We start from the raw sequence: 27,202 nt of genomic DNA, 5'->3' as shown, positions 1-27,202 counted from the left end.
AGTTATTGTACCTGTTGTTCTCTCCTGTACAGGTGTGATACCACACATGCTACACAAAAGCCTGGGAACATTACAATTGAGTAGAAATACATACATCACACTACAGAAGGCCGCTATATTGAATACATGCCATATTGTTAGGAAATTCCTTAATACAGACACTGACACACACATTTAATTTTAGTTTTGTTTTGGTTGCTATGCCTTGACTCTGGTCCGGCATATTACACAGCCACCGGTTTAAACCGAGTATTACCTACTAAACCCAACATAATAATAATAACCCACTAAATCCAACACAATAATAATAATAATAAATTACCAAACAATTTGACATTAGAGGGAAGCATTAGGCACCATCTCGTAATAAATTTAATAATTATAATTTTAAATTAAACTGGAAAAAAATAATTGGCTCGGAGCATGACTCGAACCTGCAACTGCCGCTTATCATGCGGGTGCATTGCCAATTATGCTACCCAGACCTCTGGTCCAATCTTGTCTTCCAGTATATATAACTATATAGCTATTATATAGCCCGATAGCATACAGCAGTGGTTGGCTTTAGTACTATAATGTATCAGGTTTTTGTAGACTTGTTTGTTTAAAATGGTTAATTGACTTTTGAATTACCTTGTGCTTATATATGAGTCATATCATTTATGTCATTACTATGTATACTGTTGTATATTCATGTATACATACATGATATTATATTTATTATAATATTAATATGTTTTGTTTTAAAATTTATAGATTTTGTTATATTATATTTGTAATAATTAAACTCATTATCTCTGATATAAATATTTTAAGGAATTATTTATATTTTATAACAATGACATAAAAATGAAATTAATTTAAATAAGCTATATTAAAAGTTTCACATTTACATAAAATGTATATTTTTATGTTTAGTATCCCTTGCCTCTGAAAATTTTAAACCACATTTTCGAGGAGAAACATTTTTTTCTGTGTTTTCTGTTTATTTCCCTGCTGCTACCGGAATATTAGCTGGAGCTAATATATCAGGTGATCTTGCTGTAAGTGAATTTTCTTTTAGTGATAAATTAATTTGAAACAAAGAACAGAAGTATGGCATTATTAAAATTTACATGTAATTTGATAATTTATAAAATCAGCTTTAATATTGCACAAGTTCTGAAATGTCCGAATTCAACTCAGAAGTTACAAAATTTAAATATGAATGTAATGCTATATTTCAAAATTTGATCAGTCATGATCAGTCTTAGTATCATCTTATCATTTCTATGAGTACTTGTGATCACAACAATAATTAATCTCTAACTTCATTATGTCTTCCAGCAATATTTTATTAAAAACAAACATTTTCAGCCTAGTTTACATGCTTGTTTCAGGTTCTACATATTCAAATTGAACAATTTATTGTTTAATTTGAAAATTTTTTTTGTCTCCATTTGATAATTATTTATTGAAATAATTTGAATTTTATAATTTAATGTGATAAATATTAGTTATTAATATAAAAATTGTTCTACAGAATCCTCAACATTCCATTCCAAAAGGAACATTTTTAGCAATATTTATTAGTACATTGAGTTATATACTGTTTGCTGTAATTGCTGGAGCAACTGTATATCGCGATGCAAATGGTGTGGAATTTTTTGCTCAGAATGGAACAGTAGAATTGATACGTAATTGCAGCCTTGCAGAATCTGGATACTGCAAATATGGTCTTATGAATAATTATCAGGTAATTTTATTACTTTGTTTTTGTTATAATATAGTTTTATAACTTTAATATATCATCACTGTATGGTATTTAAATCCATATTATCAATATGATAAAATTTAAGCATAACATTATTTCATTAAAATATTTTTAAACCTATAAATTCTTTCACGCTTCAACTCCTATATTTATAAAATTATGGTATTAATATTTTATTAAATTATTAATTTAAATAAATAGTATGGTTAATTAATAAAGTGTTAAAGCATTAGTACAGTACAATAATTTTAATAAATCTATATTTTGCATCAAATGAAAAATTCTATGATTATAATATAAGTAAAATGTTTATAATACAATTCATCAATTTAAAAATATGATTTAAAACTTTATAATTTATAAAAATTCCATATTAATATTATTTACTTGATTCTTTTTAAACATAATTTTCTTATTTATGGCAATTTTTAATGTAAACTTTTTTTGTAAAAGTATATCTTAAAATTATTTTGAGGAATTTTTTAAATGATCAAAGTTTAGACTAATTTGTAAGCAACTTCTCAGTTTTGCAAATCTGTAATCAAAGGGAGTAATGGTTCCCATAAACAAAGCAATAACCTTACTTTAATTCTACAGAATGTAATTAATATTTTTCAGAAGACAATTGAAAGAATTGTTTAATACTTCAATTAGTTTTTATGTATTCAAAGTCCATAAATAACTAATGTTGACTTCATTTATAGAATTTAACAAATCATCTTATTTGCTACTATCTATGCTGTAGACCTAACTTGTAAGCTTGTTTGAGAGGTTTTAGTTATATTTTTATGTTCATGTTTTAATTTTGTATTGATTCTTGTGCTAAGGACATAAATAAACTCAAAAATCTTTTCATATGAATTGTGAGGCACTAGTTCAAAAAATTTTTTGAATTTTCTGTTTATGTCAAAACTTTTATTCAAATATCTATTTATTAATTATTATAAACTTATTGAATAAAGTTAATCTAAATATCCATTATAAGGTTATCTGTTCTGTATTATATTAATTGTATACAATTACTAGCAAAGAATGCTCAGTATTGTTCAAGAACTCGGAGGGGGTTGAGTTATCCTCAATATAGAGTAGTATATGTTTCCCACCAGATGGCAGAGAGTAACTATGCAAAATTTGGTGCAAATTAGTCAGAGAGTTTGTCAATTTGTGAGGATGAAACCACAGAAAGGAGTAAGGGTCTGAGTTTTAAAGTAGCTTATTTTTTTTGGAGGATTGTAAAAACTAACTACAGTCGACCCCCCTATATGATCATAGATACGTTCCATTTTTTAGGAATCTGATTTCTTACGAGTCGTTCCAATCACAGCCCGACACATGTAAAGTTTACGGACTACAGCTGATTGAAAGGTTTTCTTCCATAAAATAATCAATTCTAGACTAATCCAACTCAACATTTCCAAAATACGTATATATTTTTTGGAAACAATTCATATAAACTACGCTATAAACAAAAAATTGTAGGATTACTTACCGAGTATGCACCATTCGACAACCCCATTGCTAAAGCTTGTTTTCGTCGTGAAGCAGCACACCAAACCTCAGCCGATTTCTGATAATTTATTTTTCTGCGAAAACTTCGTTGAACTTCGGAAACATCATTAATATAAATAATTTTAATCGCCGTTGAATAAGAAATGTTTCTTTCACAAGAAATGTATAAAATTACAGTACTGTATTAGACTTACGGTACCTAATTTACATACTGAACAGACGATAGTTAGCGTAAAAATCTCCGTAGCGTGGCGCCACGCTAGACGGCGGAAATTATATATTTAATTATAACAAAGTTACAATAAGTTAATATATAATTATATATACAGTACCTAATTTATATATAATTAATATATAATTATATGTACAGTACCTAATTTATATATAATTTATATAATACTGTCCAGACGATAGAAATCTCTCCGTAGCGTGGCGCTACGGACGGCGGGAAAGTAGTTCGGCTGCCTGATGACGTTTAACGTAATTATAGGGGGTTTTTTACTGTTTTTTACGGATACCGTCACAATTTTTTCGCAGTTTTATAGGAATCGTAATTATTGGGACCGTAATTATAGGGGGGTCAACTGTATTCAAAATTTATCCAGATCACTCAAAAGGTTTGGGGTTTGGGAGTAGAGGAAAAAGCAGAGAGAAGGTCTGAGTTTTATGGTAGTCCATGTTTCCCATAGTGTACCAGAGAGTAACTATGCAGAATTTGGTTCAGATTGGTCAAAGGGATAGGGAAGATGAAATCAGCAGGAAGAAGTTAGGGGTCTGAGTTTTAAGGTAGCTTACATACATCAGAAAGTAATAACTATACAATGATCCCTTGACACAGGTGTATTTTGTGAGAATGCAACTTTCTTTTAGGCATTTTATTGTCAATAAAACTCATTTGGATAAGATTTATGATGTGAATAACACTGTTGGGACCTTAACAGAACTGTAGAGCATGCCATAGGAGCAGAAGGTTAAAGGAACCATACCTCTATATGTCACTCTGCAAGATATTGCCTCTCTGAAATCAGTCTACTTTTAGGCTCTATAGGGAGTCACACTATGAGCTCCACTTAGCCTATCATGCATTTAACAGACAGCCCAGCATGGTGGTTAGAAATTCTAATGATATTTATCAGTGAAGAATAAAGAAAAGTTCAATGTGCAACCCTTTGCAAGATATTTGCCTCTAAATATGGAACCCTAACAGTGGCAGTTCTAGTTGCTCTCTTGCTTGCAGACATCATGTTTGCAAGCAAGAGAGTATGTTTCATGTAACTTATATTAACGTAAGAGTATTATTATAAGAAACGAAGTTTAAAAAGCCCACCAGGTGGCAAAGCGGATTGACCTTGAATGGAGCAGATAAACAATGATGCAAGACAAATGCGGTGGTAAAAACATCAGTCTCATGCATTTTCTTTTTTAATATAAAAATAGTATATGGCTTATGTTCATCTAGAAGAAATAAGCTTTCCAACAGCAAAAAAATTTTAAAAATTGGTTCAATAGATTCCAAGATTGCCTATAGCAAATGAACAAACAAATACTCTTGCTTTATATATTAGTATAGATTTATCAAATATTTTCATATTTACTATGCATATTACACTAGATTTTCATTGATTGCTGTATAAAGTATTTTTAATTATTTTCTGGCAAGTCATAAACAATAATAATTTTTTTTAAACAGCATATAAATTACTTGTTGCTTAAATTATTTATAATAATGTTTTGAAATTTATTGTAATAGGTAATGGAACAAGTTTCTGCTTTTGGTCCAATAATTTATGCAGGTATATTTGCTGCTACACTTTCCTCTGCATTAGCAAGTCTTGTCAGTGCACCTAAAGTTTTTCAGGTAAATATGTAAACATATTTTTCAACTTAGACAACTGATTATTAATATCACAAATTGTAAAAAAACTGAATTTGTAAACAGCAACAAGATTATAAATTATTTAAAATTTTTCTAGGCACTCTGTAAAGATAACTTGTTTCCACACATACATATATTTGCCAAAGGTTATGGAAAAAATGCTGAACCTCGTCGGGCATACCTTTTGGCTTTTGTTATTGCTCTTGCTTGTATTGCAATAGGTGAGAAACTTATTTTAATAATATAATTATTAATTAAATATTAACACTTAAATATATTCTAGTATTATATAATATTCAATGAATAATTTTAAATTATAAGAAAATGTTTCTTTAATTCTTATCAAATTATTTGTTGACATTTTATAATCACATTGTTAATTTATGACATGGAAGATATAATTTGCCTACGATCATTGCAATGCTTAAGTAATTTAACCTGGTTCCAAAGTGGAAGATAATCTTGTTCTAGCACCTTTTTCGCTAATTCTACTATCCTACTATAAATTTCACTGTAGAAGAGGAGCAAGAAAACACAATTTCCTTTTTAGATTTAGAAGTGCATAGGTATCCGGAGCTAACTTTTGCGGTGCACCACAAAAACAACAGAGGACCAGATATTATCCCTGTAACTGCTTTCCAACCCCCGAGCTTTATTAACTCCGCTATTACTTCACTTATTCNTAGCTTCAATATATCCTACTATAAATTTCACTGTAGAAGAGGAGCAAGAAAACACAATTTCCTTTTTAGATTTAGAAGTGCATAGATATCCGGAGCTAACTTTTGCGGTGCACCACAAAAACAACAGAGGACCAGATATTATCCCTGTAACTGCTTTCCAACCCCCGAGCTTTATTAATTCCGCTATTACTTCACTTATTCGGAGAGCGCTCCTCATTCCATCTTCCCAGACATTAATTGATGAAGAATTACAAATTATCAAAAGAGCAATGCACAACGCTGGATATTCCAACTCCAAATATCGATATCTCTACAACCGGGTCAAAAACAAATTATTTCCAAAATCTTTCCTCTGCAACAAAGAAAGCCTAAAGATAATAAACTCTCCAATACCGTACCTGGGCACCATCTCACTAAAAATAACACGCATATTCAGGAAATATGGTTTCATATTACCTATAACCCCTCAACCGTCACTACGAAGAACATTNATATAATTGCAGAATTTTCAGTTTATTAGATGAATATTTCTAGATCACAAAAACTTTCATAAATTTTTTAAATGTTCTTAAAATTTATATCTAAAATGTTTTATTTATTAAAGTAGTTTTCTTGTAACATGTAAGATAATCAATGTTCTTTCTATTAAAACAATTTTAAGTAAAGTCACAACTATTAAAATAAACAACAAATGTACCGGTGAGCCTGTTACCGGTGTGCTTCTCAGAAAACAGAGCATTATGAGCATTTTCGAACTTGGAAGTTCCCCTTCAGGTAACTAATGACTGTTAAACGAATGCAATTCAAATTGGAACACCATTCAGAATTCTATCGCCTGGATATCGATAATGTCATTCAGGCACTCTTTTAATAGCCGTAGATTATCGTAAGTTCTTGTCTAAGAATGCCTGCCATGCTGTTGACAGGGTGATTTCATTCTTATGGTTAATGGAATTATGGCAGGTGCTCGTAGACAAGAACTTACAATAATCTACAGCCATTAAAAGAGTGCCTGAATGACGTTATCGATATCCACGCAATAGAATTCTGAATGGCATTCTAATTTAACTTTAATTTGAATTGCATTCGTTTAACAGTCATTAATTACCTGAAGAAGAACTTCCAAGTTCGAAAATGTTCATAATGCTCTGTTTTTCTGAGAAGCACATCAGTAACAGGCTCGCCGGTACATTTATTGTTTACTTTAACCCGGTGTAGTATCACTCTTGTTTAACTATTAAAATATCAACCTAGTTGACAAAATTTAACTTTTATTAAATTTAAGATAAAATTTTCATTTTCATGATTCCTTAATCTTAATGTGAATATATTAATAGATGCAATTTCAAATTATAAGTTTTGATAAATCTTTATTAAGCATTAAACGTTTTTAGAATTTAGAATTTTTTATAGGAAGTTGAATAATATCTGTTCTAATTGTATTTATTCTATTGAAAAAAGTTCTTCAGAAAATATTTTATTATATTGTGATTTCTTTAAGATTCTGAGACTTTGAAACAATAGAATTTCTAAAACACAGATACAGAAAAGTAATTTTTTAAAAATGGAAATTAGAAGAAAATTTTAAGTATAATATTTTATCATGACATAAAATTTATTATTTTAAAATGTACTTTCTATATTGTTTGATTAATCAATAAATTAATTTAGAATTAATGATATTTATTTATTTTTAGGTCAATTGAATGAAATTGCTCCAATTATCTCAAATTTTTTTTTGGCTGCATATTGTTTGATTAATTTTTCATGTTTTCATGCTTCCTTTGCTAGATCACCAGGTAAGTTATTTTTTAAATCACTTAAATAAACATTGATAAATGATTAATATATAATATGACTCAACTGTTACATAATTTTTCCAGGATTTCGTCCAGCATTCAAGTATTATAATCTCTGGTTGAGTCTGTTAGGTGCAATATTATGTTTAGCAGTGATGTTTATTATGAATTGGTGGACTGCTTTAATTACATTTGCTATTATTTTAGCATTATATATTTATATATATTATAGAAAACCAGGTAATTATTTAAAAATTATTTGACTAAATGTAAAGAATGAAAATATGATTATATCTCTAAATATTGATATTTTATACTATTCATGTCATACTTGGCTCAGTTATAAATCAGTACTTGATACATGTCTTTTTTTTTTAAGTAGATAAAAGTATTATTTTCTAAATTTGATTTGTGTTTGACAAATAAGAATATTATATTTAATTTTAATATAAATTTGATTTAAACTAAGTACAATTTATTAAATTCTATAACAGACTATGTATTTGATTAAATAAATATTAATCAGTAAAAGGATAAACTTTTAAAAGATACGTATAAACAATATACATCCACAACACACCATAACTTCTAAAACTTCCAACTTAAACCAAAAATGGTGCTTACATTGACTTTATCGTCTTTCACTAACGTTTTCGAACCTTTTGGTTCTTCCTCAGGTGAAAAAAATGGGCAAACCAATTTACATTTGATTAAGCTGATCTTTTTTTGAAAGAATTCCAAAAATGGAACATCTCCAAAACTCGTGCAATCGTCGTCCTCCTTTGCGCCTGCGCCGTTGTGAGCCTAACTTTCATCTCTTCATGTGTCATATACCAGGGTTTGCCACACTACTGATAATGATATTTCATCTTTGCTGTTGATACAATTGTTACTCTGAGCTGCTTTGTGTATATAAACTGCTTCCATCAAATGCAAATGGTGCATCTGGTGTGTGGTGTATATTATCAGGGTAACAATTGTATCAACAGCAAAGATAAAATATCATTATCAGTAGCGTGGCAAACCCTGATATATAACACATGAAGAGATGAAAGTTAGGCTCACAACGGCGCAGCCGCAAAGGAGGACGATGATTACACGAGTTTCGGAGATGTTCCATTTTTGGAATTCTTTCAAGAAAAGATCAGCTTAATCGAATGTAAATTGGTTTGCCCATTTTTTTCACCTGAGGAAGAACCAAAAGGTTCGAAAACGTTAGTGAAAGACGATAAAGTTGATGTAAGCACCGTTTTGGTTTAAGTTGGAAGTAAGTTTTAGATATGTATAAACTTTAGTTCAAGAAAATATTTATCTAAAATAAAATATTCAAATTGTTGAGAGAGAGAGAGAGAGAACTACATAGATCTCAGATAGAACATTTTATCAGCATAAACACTATTTTGAATGGATAATGTGCAGATAATATATTTAGTTTGTGATATTTTTGAAAAAACCATAATAAAACAGATTTGGATAAAGGCATGACAAAAAAAAAAAGTGAAAGTTGGCATTTTAAAAATAATTTTTTAGTGTTAATAAAAATTTATCTTTCAGAAATCTGTAAAGAAAATTAAACATAAAAATTTTGAGTAGTTTCAATATATTTTAAATAATGTCATCAGGAATCATATAGAAATATTGGAAAAAATTTGAATTTAGTAGCATGTTTGGTTCTCATAGTTTTTAGACATTAGAAAATGAAAAATTTGTGTACCTTTATTAAATAAGAAATGAATGGTATTAGCTATTATGGTAGCCATCTTTACATTACAAACATAAAACAAATTTTAAAACTATTTGAATCACTCAGTTATGCAGATTATACAATAAAAAAATTTTTATTTTAAATAAGGTGATTACACAACTTCAACAAAATTTTAAAATGAAAATGAGGTTGAGATTATAAAAAATCATGCATTAGACATCTCTAAATAAATATTTCATGAAAAACATTGTGATTGATATGAAGCACTTTTTAACAAAAAGAATAAATACAGAAAAGATTTGTTTAAAAGAACAAAATGTTGAAGAAAAAGTAATTCAATAAGTATTGATTTAAATTTTGTTAATATATGAAAATAACATCAAAACATTTTATATTGTAGTATTAATTAACATTATTATTATAAATATGTTGAAGCTATAAGAAAAACTGAACAAAAAAAGTGATTTTCAAAAAGATACAATTAATTTTTCCTTTTAAATAAATATTTTTATGCTGTGAAAAGCAATTCAGCATATTTAATATTGAGTACTTAATATTTTCAAAATGCTTGTATATAGCTATTGTATGTGTCATAAAATTAACATAATTATTATTCCTTGCAGTAATCCCGACTTATCCATTTTGCTATGGAATTATCCAAAAGCACAAAAAGATATTAAACCTGTTACATGTTTTTTATACCTAGCATCACATTTCTGTTATTTCATTTGGCATCACGATTTTTTTTCAACTGAAATTTTGAGTTAATCAGGTCCAAAAAGTATTAAAATTTAACTGGAATATCATATTGAACAAAAATAATACAACCTTTACTCCAGCAATAAATGTTTATGTAGATCAAGGGCCATCCCTAGCAGATATGCAGCCCTCAGACTAGTTTCTTTATGCCACTTAATATAAAACAATTAACATTGCCTCACGCTGTTGGAATATCACTTGTCCAAAGATTAATCTAATTTCTGATTTTAAAATACACATTTACAGATATAAATAATAAAAAAAATCATAAAAATGATTCATTTCTTTTAAATTTTAACATTATGCTGCCTTTTTTTTTTTTTTTATGCTGCCACAAATTATGCTTCCTTCTTTAATTGCTGCTAACACCTGAGTTGCCTGAGCTTTAGGGATGACTCTGTGTAGGAATAATGTTTATGAGCTATTTTCTAACTCTTCTTCAGGTTTGAGAAATGAAAAAAAAATTTTTTCGAGTTTACATCAAAATATTTTTATGTATAAAATTATAAATCACAATTATTATAAGATTATAAATGTACAATTCTTTGAAAATTTAAAGAATAAAAATTCTTTATTTTTGTTCTTTATTATAAAATGCAATAAAATTAATGTATTTTTTATAGTTTCATGTTTAATAATATCTTATTTAACATATGAGAAACACTAAATAATGGCTTTTATTTCTTTTAAATTCACTTTATAAAATTTTTATTATAGATGTAAATTGGGGATCATCAACACAAGCTCAGACATACAAAGTTGCACTTGAAGCTGTTATTAAATTAAATCAGGTTCAAGAACATGTAAAAAATTATAGGTAATAAAATTATTATATATTTTAATTATTTATTAAAGGAATATATCATTTTGAAAAAATTAAATTTGTATTATTATTTTAGGCCTCAAATATTAGTATTAACAGGAAATCCAAATAGCAGACCTCCACTAGCTGACTTTGCATATAGTATTTGTAAGAAGTTGGGATTGGTAGTATGTGGTCATGTTGTTAAGGTAAATGAATTAATATATTTAAGGAAAATGTTTTTAAAAATAAATGTAAATAATTAATTAATTAAAATTAAAATAACTGTCCTTAAAAAATTTGTTTAATGTTCTTAATATATAATGAATATATCTTTTTCATAACCTGTTTTGGTGTCTTATGTTTAAATTAAGCATATTTGGTAAAATTTTAATATTTAGCAATCATAATTTAATTGACAATGATGCTCTCAAACTGATATTGTTAAGCAGTGAAATTAAGCAGTATAGTTTTTATTTGAAAGCAGACATTTCCAAATACATCATAATTTTGAAGTTGTAAACCAATAAAAAATAATTAACAATTTTGAATTTTTTTAAAAAGAAGATATCTAAGCCAGTTAAAGATGTAGGTCTAGATACTAGATAGATCCATCATTTAGATTTACCTTTGCTCAAATCTAAAGTAACTATTTTATGTATAGTAATTAGAGATGAGTGAATATAATCTGCAAATATTTAGATAATTGAATACTAGAAAACATTGAAGAGCTTGAATATTAATTGATAAAAAATAAATTTGAATACTATGAATACCATCAATATTGTACCATATGTACAGTCACATTTGCAGATTCAGAAATACCCAAAGAGGGACCAATAGGATGGAAAAAGTATATAATTTAGAGCAATTTAAAAAGCAAATATTTTACATAGATTGCATTTTTTTATCATATTGCTTTAGACATATTTTCAGTTTGATATTCCATAGATCATATTCTTCATAAATATATTTTACAAGAGAAACTTCAATATATTTTTATTAGTAGATCATTTGAAGATAATTGAATAAATGTTATCTTTTATCCTAAATTTTCTCCTATTTTATAGCAGTTGATATCAAAGTAATTTTACAATAATTTATTACAATCACTTTTAGTTTAAAAATAATTGATGAAAAGCTTGATTTAGTTTTCATTAAACATTTTTATTATATGGAAATAAATGATTTAATTTTATTACTGTAAAGTAGAATTATATTTCAATGCAATTTTGAGAAATATTATTTTTAATATTTCAATAAACTTTAATAAAAAAAAAACACTGTTTAAAACTTTAAAAAATTTTATATTATTTTTTCTCAATACATTAATCTAATGCATTACTATGGAAAAATAAATACAGAAAATTGAATCATTAATTACTCATTTTTTTGTATTACAAGTTGAGTGCTTGATCCTAAGAAAGTGAGTTAGGATAACTCTTTTCGTCATAAATTAATGATACAAATAATTATAGAAATATATTTCTGTTAAATTGAAAAATTTTCTAATTTTTTTACACTATTTTGTGGGTTTTGAAAAATAAGTATAATAAATAATTTATTTCTTGATATTCTATTAGTTTATTATTATGTAAGAATTTTGTTTATGTTTAAATCTAGGGACCTATGTCTCAACGTTATCGAGTAGCACAAACAAAACAAGCTTATAATTGGTTTCAAAAACGAAAAATGAAGGCATTTTATAGTTTGATAGAAGAAGATGTGTTTTCACGTGGTGTTCGCAATCTGATACAGGTAAAGATAATTAAAAGACTGATTTAAGTTTGCATAATTTTTAATTAAATAAATATTGTTAATTTTTATTTAGATATTCCTATACTTTTATCTAAAGATTAGTTAATCAGATAATAACAATCTTATTTTTAGTCAAATATTTTTCATAAAGTAAATTAATTTAATATAACATAACTTTTCAATAGAATACAGTTATAATTTACTTGGAAATACATATGTACATAAATATTTACATAAATTAAAACAATTATTCTGTAAAAATATATTAGAATTTTTAAATGCAATTCTATAAATACATAAATAGATATCAAGGTAACAATTTTTTTGTTTATTTTATGCAAGTAAATTAAAATTAAAAGAAGTTTTCATAATATAAATAAAATAAAATTTATAACAAAAATCAGCATTTGTTATAAGAGTAAAAGCCCTTTTTTAAAACACAACTGAAGTTGCTCATAAAATATAATAAAAAATAAACCTGTAAATATGACTTGCTGCAATTTGTTATGGCTTTTTTGATTTCTTGAGTTTGTGATCAGTTTTTAAGCACTGTTTTTTTAATACTTTGTGTGAGCACATCTTGCTTTATTTTAATTTTTTTTTATATAATACAATTTATTTATTACTAATACAGTATTTGTAGTATAACAACATATTGTTTTAAAATGGTATAAAACAGGAACAATTAAATTATGACTATTAAATTATTGTATATAAAAACTTTTATGTAAAAATCATAGAAACTTTTCAAGAAATTTTATTTATTTATTGATTTATTAATGATTTTCATATAAAAAACTTATTTTTCATACATATCCCATATGCTTAATATTAAAAAACAAGATTTTCCTAATGTAATAATTTATTCAAATATAATATACAATTATGAACATTTTAACAGCTTTGTCATTCATTTGAAAATCCTGTTAAAAATGTATTCAATGTTAATATAATGATTTTGATAAGAAAGATATATTTAAAATGCAATGAGCACATACAAATATGACAATTAAGCCTTACAATGCTAGCTGTCAAAATATATAATGATAATACGGTTTAGAATGAAAATGGCGGGAAAAATATGACTAATCCATCTAGTGGCAAAAAAAAAAAACGAAATTACTTCCAAACAACCCAATAATTATAAGTAATGAAGAGAAAATTAATCCATTCCCAGACCTTAAACAATACCAATTTCAATATACTTAAAATAGCAAATACACATAATTTAAGGTAAAAATAACACAATTAAATGCCCTAATAATAAATTAAAACATGAAAACAATATAAATATTGTCAAATAAAATGAAAATTGCATTTACTGATTGCACACCGTTGACTTTGGCATTTTACACATTGCTGCCAGATTCGCCACGTGTACCAGACCCTCTTTTATGCTTTGCAAGAAGTTCTTTTTTCATCTGAATCATCAATATTACAGCCTTTCTCTCTTGTTACAGTAGACTTTGTTGCTTCCAAACACTTCTCAGTTGCCATGATTAATAAGTAAAGATAATATTGAGTTGAACAGAAAGTGTCTTGCATACTTTTAACAGCTGTCTTTACTTATCATAGATGTCTGCTTTAATTATAACAGTTGTGAAATTAACCCTTCAACTGCCATATATTTTCAGGCTATAATTTGGTAATAATAATTATAACTTACTAACAAATAGAGGAAGGTGTTAAGTGCCATCTTGTATTAAATTTAAGATGAGTATCGGGTTTGTTGTGGATGTTTATAGTTGTAAAATTTAACATATTATTGCTAATTTGAAATTGTATTCTTTGCTCATAAGCTTATTCTATGCTTGCAGTGCATTTTTTACTTTGCATTCAGTTTGAACTTTGATACATCATTTAAACTCTGAAGCATTCAAAGTTAGAATTGTTTGAAATACTAGATACCACTGTAAATATAATCTGAAAAATCCAAATATTATAGAATTTCTAATTTTTAGTCAAAATATTCTAGAAAGAAAATTTTTTACATTAATTTTTTAGATAGTTTTTAATATTTTTGAAAGCATTTTACATTACTTTGTTTATTTATTATTAAAGCTTGTTGGTGTTGGAAAACTTCGTCCCAATGTTGTGTTTATGGGATACAAGTCAAACTGGCAAGAATGTGATCCTGAAGAGACTTTAGAATATTTTAACACAATACAGTAAGTTTTAATTCCTATTTTTTAATGTTATGTTTGTTTTTAATCTCTGTTAATTGTATCAATTAATGGAGATAATAATAGTAATACTGNATATTAATTATTTTTACCATGTAGATATGTGAATATATCAGTAGCATTACTATATATCAATCTACAGGGCAATTTCTGTTGGGGGTGCCTTTTGCACCCCCAACAGAAATTAGCCCTATAGAAACTAGGTTTGCCATCCAGGTGCCATCCAGGTGCAGGGGAACATTTATTATATTTAAAATTTTGACTAATAAGAATAATAATCAAAATTAGATAAACAAAACATAGATATAAAAGTAAACACTGCATATCAAATTGTTAATTAAATAATACTCGTAGTAAATTAATAAGGGTGGCAATGTGGTTTTTGTATCTAGGCAGGCAGCAACTCAGAAATGGCTGTCATTTCTAACTCAAAAACATTAAAGTAGATATTATACTGGAAGAATATATTTGTAGATTATGTACAAAATTTATTTTTATTTGTAGCTTTACATATAAAAATTTTCCTATGTAATTTGCAACTAATATGTTATCTAGATCTAGCTTTCATTAATCTATAAAAATTATTTAATATTTAAGTGAATCATTTGATATGCATATGTCACTTGGAATACTCCGTCTACAAGAAGGTTTGGATTATTCTCAATACACTGATCTTGAAGAATTTGCTGCGTATTAATACTAAATCAAACAATCACCATAATTAGTCAGGCTATTTTTTGCTGCTTTTAATAATTAGAAATTAAGTAATTTAGTATTAGAGGTAGACACCATCTCTTATCATAATTAATAATTATAATAATTTGATATTTATTAAATAACTTAGAACAGTCTGGAAGAAAAGAATTGTTCCAGAGCAGGATTCAAACCTTCAACCTCCACTTACTGTGTGGTGTGCTGCCTAGCTACTGTCCAATTACTGTACTTAATTTATAATTATTAAAAGTAGTAAAAAATAGCCTGATTAATTACAGTGATTGTTTGGTTTAGTATTTTACTATTTATTTCCTTATTATAATTTTTATGATGTGTTCAAAAATACAAATTTATTATTTAAAGAAATAAATATTAATTTTTATTTATTCATATAAAAATTTTTATATGAATAAATAATAATAAGAATTGTTTATGAAGTACACATTATCTTTTGATGATGGATGCCACAACAGAACAATGTGGCTTTATGGGACAAAGCATCCCCTCATCAAAAAGGTTTCTGACTTGCACTTGCCAAAATTTTTAAACTCAGTGCACCTACATAAACTATACAAACATGGCATACTTTTATATAAGTAATGACAGTAGAACATTTATTTACACCTGTAGAACAATCTCATTGTAGGTTCATAATCATTTCACGTGTTTTTTTTATACATAATTGTTATTTATCAAGTTACTGTTATACAGTAGAGTGTTGATTATCCGAATCAATTGGGGACTGGGGTTGTTTGGAAAATCTATATTTCGGATAACCAATTATTCACGAAAAAATATATTAAACTATCCCATGTTGAAATTTTTCTCCGTTGCCTGTCGCTTCGCGTTGAATTTTCATCAATGTTAAGCCTAATGAAGACTTATTGTATCGTTAAAAATTACTTTTTTATTTTGTACAAACAAAATAAATATATTGAAAAATATAAAAACAATAAAAAATTATACTTCGGAAGTTAATTCAGTATCAAAAACCAAGACAGTGCTTCAAAAACCTTGAGTAGCCCAAGACATAGCTAAAGATTGCAGCGCCACAGCACTGGCGAAAATTTAAATTTGCCGACTGGAATTCTTTTGAATAATTGACGTTTCGGATAATTGTCTTTCGGATAATCGACGCTCTACTGTATTTATTTCTTTTATTTTTGTGTATTAATAATTTATTAATCTTATTAATTTTGTTATTTTAGAACTTAAGTTTATTCTATTTTACATCTCTTTACTAAGCTTGTAACAATGGCTAGATTCTATATTTGAATCTCATGATAGGTAATAATGTAACCAAAATATTTCTTTTATTAAAATTTTGCTAGATTTTAAATATTTATTACTTTCAGTTTAATTTGAATTATTATATATTTTTCCTACTTGCTCTTAATATTTTCATAAAAATTAGAATTTACTTCAATATTAAAAATCAGATATATTATAAAAGTTCTTGTTAAAGTTAAAAATTATTATAATATATATCAGCATGAAAGAGACTGACAAACACACCCAAACAACCTTAAAACGCAGCAAAAACTTTACTAACTAGTACATTTTTTTATCATTTTTTAACAACCTTCCTTTTGCATTTTGCATTTCATTTTATATTCTCAAGGAAGGTCATTAAAAACAATTGAAAACATTCTAGTTAGTAAAGTTTTTGCTATGTTTTAAGGTTGTTTTTGTATGTTTGTTACTTTACACAGCAGCTGTAAATCAGTTACAAAGAGACTGTGATTTTTGTGAGTTCTAAATGTAGAATATTTAGAATTTACTACAAAAGATAGCATTTAAACACTTATCACATTGTAGAAAACAAAACTTGAATTTAAACAGCATGACTAATATTTTATATTAATACTGTAAAAATTGTTTAGCTTTTTATAAAACTGTCTGATATTTGTTAGTTTAACAACTGACTTCAAAATAAAAAGTGTCATTATGAAATAAGTTTTTTTTAGCATAATAATAATTTTCAATTGCTATTTTTGCAAATGTTTTTTAAATAACTATATTTTTGTGTAACTATTAATCAGTAATTGGTTACATGATCAGTAATGTTACATATTAATTATTTTTACCATGTAGATATGTGAATATATCAGTAGCATTACTATATATCAATCTACAGGGCAATTTCTGTTGGGGGTGCCTTTTGCACCCCCAACAGAAATTAGCCCTATAGAAACTAGGTTTGCCATCCAGGTGCCATCCAGGTGCAGGGGAACATTTATTATATTTAAAATTTTGACTAATAAGAATAATAATCAAAATTAGATAAACAAAACATAGATATAAAAGTAAACACTGCATATCAAATTGTTAATTAAATAATACTCGTAGTAAATTAATAAGGGTGGCAATGTGGTTTTTGTATCTAGGCAGGCAGCAACTCAGAAATGGCTGTCATTTCTAACTCAAAAACATTAAAGTAGATATTATACTGGAAGAATATATTTGTAGATTATGTACAAAATTTATTTTTATTTGTAGCTTTACATATAAAAATTTTCCTATGTAATTTGCAACTAATATGTTATCTAGATCTAGCTTTCATTAATCTATAAAAATTATTTAATATTTAAGTGAATCATTTGATATGCATATGTCACTTGGAATACTCCGTCTACAAGAAGGTTTGGATTATTCTCAATACACTGATCTTGAAGAATTTGCTGCACCAGTTGTTAATGGCAAAGGATCAAAGGCAGGCATGGAGAAAGAAATGGCTAACACAGGATTTCCTAGAAATGTTTCAAGTGCTCAGCTTTCTCAAGGTAAATTTTTCGTAAGAACTATTAGGAATGTATTTTTTTTTTTTTTTTAAATTATGGATAACAAATATTTATTATTTGCAAATTTGAGTATACTAATTATAATATGACATTTAATTACAAATACTGAAGACATTCATAAAATAAACATTTTCAACATTATTTTTTTCCTTTAATCTTAACAAACAACATATGAAATCCCATATTACTTCTGAAAAAGAATTGTTTTATTTCTTACTTTTATGACAAGAGCCGTAGACTAAATACTGTATAAATAATACTAAATAAAACCTGTAAACCAGTATAAAACTGGTTTACAGGTTAGTAAAATAAACTAATGACTAAACAACAATAATTTCAATATTAATAAATTCAACTTTATGAAAAGTGAAAAAGACTTCTTTTAGATAAACTTCGTCAGACTTAAAGAAAGAAAAAAAACCTGATTTGCAACTTATGAGATCAAAGTTATAGTAAACCAAGACATATATTCACAATAGTTAAACAAAGAAAAAAATGTAAAAAATACTTAATAAAAAATAATAAATAATAAGCTTTCATTAGCTTAAATTTGTGTAGTTTCGATATATCACATATATCGAAACTACACAAATAATATACTTTGAAAAGAACCATTACTACACATATCAAGAGTTACCTGTTTATCATGCTATGGTATTTTTATATTTAATTTTTAATTTTCTTAAATTTTTATTTTGAATAATAAATTATTGATATTATATATATATGTATAATGTAATGTATTTATATTTATATTTATNTTCTGTCTTGTATTTATATAATAATTCTATAAAATATGGAATTTAATCAATTAATAAAGTTTTTTATGTTATGAATTTATGTTTTGAAGTTTTCAGAATTTTTGCAATATCTTCAGATTAGAAACTTAAAATCAAAAGCAATGATGATAAAAATTTTAATGACACATCTCTTGTTTAAATATTTAGTAAGGCAGACAGTTTGCCAATAGCAAATTTGTTTTGCTTTCATTCTCATTTTATTTTTCAAATTAATGTTAAGAGACATAAATATGATGCTTAACATATTATATTTTAAAAGTGACTAATTCTTTTATTAATACACAGTTATTAAAAAGTTAAACATTTTAATCTTTATTCTATCTTTTATTTTAGTGGATAAGATGATACTTGAATTATTAAACACCCAAAACCAGGTGTTTTCTCATAGGCCAGATACAAAAACTGTGATGTTAAAATCTCATTCCAAATCTATAATCCACTCTATAGAGTCTATAGCCCACCCTATATGGCATTGTCAATAACCACGGATATAAGAAACTGTGCACATTGATAATCACTTACAGACTGCAATGTCTTAAACTGTCTGCTTGCTAACAATGCATATTTCTTACTTCTTCACATTCTGCATATTACTGTATCATCATATTGCTATGTCACCATATTGATAATCACTGCCTATTGACTAAAACTTCTTCACAAATGGTTTAATAATTTGATGTCAACTCATACAATAGACACAAGTTAAAATCATCAAATCTAGGTCTTGTCTTATACAAAAATCACTTTACTATCAAAATATACAGTACCTAATAAAAGTTTTGGATTAAAATATTTTTAATAAAGTCTATTTAATTTTTTTGATTTTGTTAATGAAAGTTTTTTCAATAAATTATGTTAGCAACTATTAATGAATTTTAAAGTGCATAAATATGTAAAAAGTTTCTAACTGAAGAGAAAGTGTTCAATTAAAGAATTTTTCAGAAATTTTTAAAAAATTTAGTGATTGTCTGGTTGTTCCAGCCAACCAAACTTATTTGGACTAGTAAATGTACTTTTGAAGTTGTCCAGCAGGCAACATCATTTATTTTCTCATTTTTTCTTAAAATATACACAAAATACAAAATGTTATCTCATTAAATAGTAATAAGTACTTCTTTTAGTAATAATAGAATAATAATAGCAAAGCAACTGAAAGTCCATTTGAGATGTCAAATGCTGTTATGACAACAAATTCAATATGAGAGCAGAAAGCATATGAGATGAGAAAATACAAAATTAAGTATTGGCAACTAGAGGAAAACTTGTAATGTTTTATGAAGTAATAGTCATTTGTATGAACTATAGAACACTGTTACCATATGTTTTAAAGACTTTTATTTTAATTTATTATTATTATATTGTTTTGTATTCATTAATTCTCTATTGCATTTAAATTATAAATATGATTTAAACTAAAATAGAATATTTTCTAAAACATCTTACTAAATTATACTTAGATATAATTAATTCTGTTTTTGGTTTTATACACATTAAAATATATAAGAAAAACTTTTTTGCCAGGACCACTAATTTTTTCCAAATAGACACATTTTTGCTTTATTGATATTTCAAATTGAACAAGTTGTACTGTGCTTTAAATACAGAAAAATCATAGGCTTCTGTAATAAGTTTCATTTTAATGATTAAATAACTAGCATTAGTATACATTACTTAATCATTCTTAACATCTTTCATTAAGAATTCATTAATCATCTGTTTATACTTTCATTACTTATAGGTACTATTAAATAATAAATTTTATTTAATATCCAATTACTCATTAGTTTTATGTACTTATTAAAAATTTTAGCATGAGATGCTTAATGTGATTTTTAATACTATAACTAATTATAGATTTTTGTATACTTTTTATCACAGAATCCTTTTTTTTGTTTGAGTTTTTAAATATAATTTTACTTCATTAAGAAACTTTTTTTTGACAAATTTTGGACTAGAACTAATGTCAAAATTATGAAAAAATTAATATCCTGTAATAAGAAAAAAAACAAGAAGTAAAATGCAATTAAATACACTCTTTGACATAAAAATTAATGTGCCTTCTTAAACTATCTAGAATCTTCAATTTTAGTATGCAAATACATCTGAAATAGACATACAATTGATAACAGTTTCACTACCTATAAATAGTCAGATCATTTGTAAATTTTACTGAAATTTTCAAAACACAATTTATATTAAAGCCATCAGATTCTAACTATACAATCAAGATTATCTGTGTCATCCCATACCAAGATATTTTACAGAGACGGTACTCCATTCTTGTTTCTCCTTATACTGTGTGTCATTGACTAGATAGCATAAGCAACATTGTCTGCACTGGTGATCTCGCTGACATATAAGAAACTGAATGGTATTGCATTGTGTTTAGTGATGAATCTTATTTTAGATGACCATCATATGAAAGAAAGAAAGAAATCCAAACTATGATCTGTTATGGATTTGCACACTTCCACAATTCCTAGTGTTATTGTGTGAGGAGTGATTTTCTATAATCTCCTCTTTTGATCAGAGGATCTTTATCAGTTCAGCAATACATTTAGGAGATCCTGCAACCTGCTGTATTGCCTTTCATGGAACATCTTCAATGGACAAGTTTCTAGCAAGACAATGCTTTCCCATATACTGCTGTGTTTCCCAAAAATGCCTTTGTCATGTGTAAACTTTTTGTTGGCTCTTAATATCTCAAGATTTTCTTTCCATTTAGCATGTCTGAAATATTCTTAGATATCTGTTGAAGCCATCGTAAAAATTTCAACATTTTGGGCAGTAGTTGTAACAAACTTTGGAAAATCTGCCACAGAAAAATATCCAAGCTTTTTTTGATTCCAAAACTTAGCTTTCCATACAGAATTTAGAACAATTTGTTCTAAGTTCTACATGAAGTGTTGATGGTGGACCAAATAAATCTGAAACATTACATTTCAAATAAGTCTGTTGGTTTCCTTAACATAGCAGTTTATTGAATTTTGTAATTATTATTTCATAGTAACTAATTTCAAGGAAAAATGATAATTTAAAAGCATTTAGCAATAAATTATTCATTATAAATTATATTAATAAAGATAAATTACTTTTTCACAGGAAAATGTCTAATATGTTTTAAAGGACTTATTTTTAAGATTCCTCTTCAAAATAAATGTATAGAAGAACACTTTCTCTTGAAGTTTAATCATATAATATATATATGATTATTCAACTTAAAGAGAAATAATCCATACAATACATGATGTTTATGAAACAGTAAATAATATTTTTTTGCTTCTCTAAAGCATATGTATTTTCTCGTGCAAAAATATTAAGTTCTGAAACTAAATTTGAAAATATTTATATGAAATTAAAAAATATTTCTTGTTTAAATCTAGACATAAAATTTTTTTTATAATATTCCTAATCAAAATTCTTTATTAATCCTTAATCTTCTCAAACTATTTCTTTTCTAAATTTTCTTAATTTAGTTTATATAAAATTTAATTTGCATGAACTAAATCTTATAAAAATCAAATTGGTGTGGGAAGATTTTATTTTTTTATTCTTAACATTAGAAGTCTATATCTGATTAGGAATATTTCTCATTAATTTGCTCAAAAATTTATTTTCTGCAGATAAAAAAATTGACCAATTGTTTAAATAACCTATAACAGTCAGTAAAGTGACATAATTCTAAAAAAATAATTGCTAAATTTATAATTTTTTTAATAAAAGATATATTTGAAATCTTTTATTGATTGGTCAATTTTCTTCCTTTTGTTTTAATAAAATTAAACTTTCTTTTCTATACTACCAACTTAATATTTCTATAGCAATGAAGCCAACATCATCATGGCTTACTATGTTTGCAGCCTTTACTGCTGGTGGTAAGTGAGGTATAATTTATTTTAATAGATCTATGGAATGTGTGTCACTATGAAGTTTGTCGATTGTTATACAATAATTTTTGTGTTAATGTTTTATTATTACAATGTATAATTTCCTTTTCCTTAAATATTTACATTCTAATTTTAATTTAATATACTGTATAAGTTATCGTCTTTTTAATTAAGGCTATTATTATTAGAAGATATTTATATTTTTGTTGTGTTGTAAATATTAGAAAATATATGAACATTATCTTATCATTAATATCCAGACATAGGTTGATTTGCAATCAATTTTTATTTACTAGAAAATTGATAATAAAAGTTAAAACTTTTAGCTTCTTTTCCAAATTTTATGAGGGAGCATTGAAGGCCACAAACTAATTTTGAATCTTCTTATCCAAAGTATTGTACTACTAAAAATTTTTAATAAAAAAATTTTGATGCAATAAATAAAACTGAAATATATAAATGCAGAAATAAATCATTTAATCCTTTTAACATCCACTGATTTTTCACTGAATTAACTAAAACTACCATTCAAAATTATTTGTTATGGTATTTTTTAAAATTAATGAAACTTTTTAACTAATTAAAGTTTCGTATTTTTTTACATTTTAGTGAGAAATAAGTGTTACAGTGATTAAAAATAAAATAAGATTAGAAAATAAAACATTTTTTTTACTTTTCCTTCAAGCAATTATTTGTTAGTTTTGTAAACTTAAATTTAATATTAGCTATTTTTTGATAATCAATTTTATAAATTTTGAAATTTCTGTGAGACAAAGTTTCCAGATGAGCACCTGATGCATCCATTTGAGAATCTACCATTGCCTCTATTAGAAACTCTAATCTATATGATATATTATCCTCCGTTTTCTGTATATATCCTATGAAATTTTTTATTATTTGTTCTTGAAAGCAATATCTTCAAGCATTCTCTATTCCTGTACATTTTATGATAAATTTTTTCCAAAAGTTTTTATGGGATTAAGATCTGGATTCTAGATGAGCTAATCTATCTATTTATTTGTATCTTCTAAATAATTCATTGTACAGTACATGAGCAATGTAATATAAATGATCCTGTCTATAAAGGTATTAATTCATTCTCAAAATGCTGCCACATTATAATAGCTTGTAATTATCTAAAATATTCATATAGATTATAGTACGGCCATACCCCAGGTTACATACAACTACTATTTAATGAAATGCATTATGTATTATAAATTGCCATTTCCTATGTATTGTTTTTTATTTAAAGAAAGCTACACCCCATGGAAAGTTTTTGAGCAATGACCAATATAGTATTATACCCCAGTATTCCACAGAGGATGTCCTTATTAAATTGTGTGATACTCTACAGTAAGGAAAGAAGAGTTAATATCTGTATTAATGTTTTTAGATATCAGTTGAAAAGATGTATATTGTCCAGGAGATCCTACAGATTATTTGGATGCCAAAAATTGCTAGTTCATTTAGTTCATGAATAAATGTTATCCAGGGTGCACCATGAGGAGATGAACTAGCTTTACATCCTGATATATATCAATCTCACTGCAGCATGGCTTACTTTATAAGCTGCTTCAAGTGATGCCTTGCTTGAAAGTGGTTAATTAAGTTGATTTATGAGATGTTAAATAACCAACCCTTTCAAGTTATCCTAGGAAATTCAAGAAGATAAGAAAACTAAATAATGCTTACCTCAGAGATCTGCCATGGCACCACTGCTCTTTAGTTTTTACATAGCTGACTTGCCTCAAACAAATGCAAGGAAATTTGGATATGTTGATGATTGGGTGATTGCCATGAGACATAAAGACTATATGATAACTGAGAAGACCCTGACACAAGATTTATTTCAACTGATATCTTTATTTTTTCCGCTAGACTTATTACACCATCTAATGGTGTAATAAGTCTAGCAGAAAAGAAAGGCTGTCATAGAGCTCATAAATTGAATTGAGGCTGTGTTTTCATCTTAATAACAAACTGGCAAATAAAGAACTAAATATTTATTTTGAAAACAATCTACTGAAATACAGTAAGAACCCGAAATATCTTGGTGTCACTTTGGACAGAACTCTATCATTTAAAACACATCTGATGAGTCTTGCTGCCAAAGTCAATACTAGAAACAACATCCTCCAAAAGATTTGTGGAACTACATGGGGCTCTTCAGCATCTACCTTACGGATTTCTGCTCTTGGTTTGGTTCTTTCTGCATCAGAATACTGTGCACTGGTTTGGATGAACAGTGCTCACATTAAAAACTAGACATCCAATTAAACCATACCTTGTGCATCATAACAGTTATTATTAAATCTACTACTATTGATTGGTTACTTATTTTGAGTCATATCCCCCACCTGTACTCTGGAGGAATGACACTCTGCTCAAGGTATATAGGAAAATACTGAGCAATCCAGTATTTCTGATTCACCAGGATATTGATGACCTCAACATAAATAGACTTAGATCGAGACATCCCCTTCTCTTAAGAGCTAAGTCCATGAATTCCAGCAATTTCAACCTTATAGAATCTTGGAAAAAGCTATGGGCTGATGTCTATAATGGATAAGTAAACAACTCCCCTGTATTACAAAGCAACCACCTGGCTTTGAATTACCCAGAAATTCTTGGAGTGTGTTGAATAGGATTCAGACAAGACATGGGATATGCAGAGACAATCTTTTTAAATGGAGAAAGGTTGCATCCCCATATTGTGATTGTGGTGCAGAAAGACAGACCATATTTTGGAAGATTGTCCAATGAGATCCTATCCAAGAGAACTGAGTGATTTCCTGGTTGTGACTGAAAGTGCTTTAAACTACTGTACGTTTTTTATTTGGATTTACATTTGTGATTTGTGTTCTTTTTGCTTTCTATCCTGTTTACTAACTAGATGTGTAGCCATATGCTAAATAAATAAATATAGATATCAAAGGTGCATTTGACAATGCATGGTGGCCCTCAATTTTAAAACTTGTCAGAGAGATAAATATTCTAGAATGTTCTACAATATTCCATATGCTTTCAAATTATAGTACACACAGCATAATTAAAATTATTGGCTGTTAGCTAGAGCCTGCGATATTTTGTGCAGGTTTATTCTGGACGTCCATTAGAAGCTGAAGATGTAATAATTAAAATGTTTGTTAGTTATTGTTATAGATTCAAATAAAATAGTTTTGTTCTGTTGTACATATTTGTCAGATGTTAGATCAAAAATGATAATTTGTTATTCTAATGCATAATTTTTCTATTTGTTACAAAAAATGCTTCTTATATTCAGATAAGCAATGACCAACATTAAGTATATTGGTTAGTTGCTTATGTTAGTTGTATGCAGGGGCAGATCTACATAGGGACTAATAGGGCTTAAGCCCTGGGCTCCCAAGTGTCAAGGGCCCACAAAAATTGAATTATCAACATAAGTTTTTAATACTTTTTCATTAACAATGATCACTTATCATTAAAAAATAGTTAATATTAATAATATAATAATAATGATAATTTATAGTATTATTTGTTTATTGTAATAATTCTTAATCTAACAAAAAATGGGGCCCATTGGACTTCAATAATCCCTAGGCCCCAAAAATCCTAGATTTGCCCCTGGTTGTATCTCTTCAATAATTTAACTTGTGCTTTTTTTTTTTTTTTTTTTTATGCATTATATCAATGTGACATTTTCCGTAGTTGCTTCTCAAAGGTTTGTTTGTGCTGTTGTAACAATTATTGATATTTGGAATAATTATCTTTTGCAATCCTTTTGTCATATTTTTCCAGTAATGATAATTTGAAGTGTTTCATTTACAAATAGCATCACTGTTCAGTGATCTTTAGTTCTGTAAAGTTATCAGAATACCTTAGTAAGGTATTTTGTAGTCTATTATTATTCCACATTGGAATTTGATAATTTCATTTGATTGAGGTATTTAATACTCGTCTAATTATGCTGCACGTAATTCTCGGGTAAAACACAATCAACAGCCGATAAAGATACGTCTGGATATAAACGATAAGAGATTGTATAATAATGTATAAATTATGTAGTTGCATATTAGAAGACTAATATAAATAATAAATCTTCATAAAAGTATAAGTGCTTGTTGATCTGTTGCTAATTTTTTTAAATATAAATTTTTGTTATTAATTTTATAATTTTATAATTTCAAT

The 27,202-nt window shown here is 26.8% G+C and overlaps 1 protein-coding gene across 1 annotated transcript in view; it reads left to right on the top strand.

The window, feature by feature from the left end:
- The window catches only part of LOC111619911 (solute carrier family 12 member 2-like), a 105,310-nt gene that overhangs the window by 64,379 nt on the left and 13,729 nt on the right, over nt 1-27,202 (top strand). The window contains exons 7-18 of the mRNA XM_023361735.1: nt 919-1,043; nt 1,523-1,735; nt 5,013-5,120; nt 5,236-5,359; nt 7,519-7,620; nt 7,705-7,860; nt 10,802-10,901; nt 10,984-11,095; nt 12,510-12,644; nt 14,706-14,812; nt 18,134-18,324; nt 22,964-23,017. Coding sequence (XP_023217503.1) covers nt 919-1,043; nt 1,523-1,735; nt 5,013-5,120; nt 5,236-5,359; nt 7,519-7,620; nt 7,705-7,860; nt 10,802-10,901; nt 10,984-11,095; nt 12,510-12,644; nt 14,706-14,812; nt 18,134-18,324; nt 22,964-23,017 — 1,527 coding nt within the window. The remainder of the gene's footprint in view (nt 1-918; nt 1,044-1,522; nt 1,736-5,012; nt 5,121-5,235; nt 5,360-7,518; nt 7,621-7,704; nt 7,861-10,801; nt 10,902-10,983; nt 11,096-12,509; nt 12,645-14,705; nt 14,813-18,133; nt 18,325-22,963; nt 23,018-27,202) is intronic.

The sequence above is a fragment of the Centruroides sculpturatus genome, unplaced genomic scaffold, assembly GCF_000671375.1.
Source record: "Centruroides sculpturatus isolate CEXI.00-Female unplaced genomic scaffold, Cexi_2.0 scaffold160, whole genome shotgun sequence".
In the NCBI taxonomy this organism is placed as follows: Eukaryota; Metazoa; Arthropoda; class Arachnida; order Scorpiones; family Buthidae; genus Centruroides; species Centruroides sculpturatus.
The sequence above is the reverse complement of the archived record's forward strand: the minus strand, read 5'-3'. Positions and strand labels throughout refer to the sequence as shown.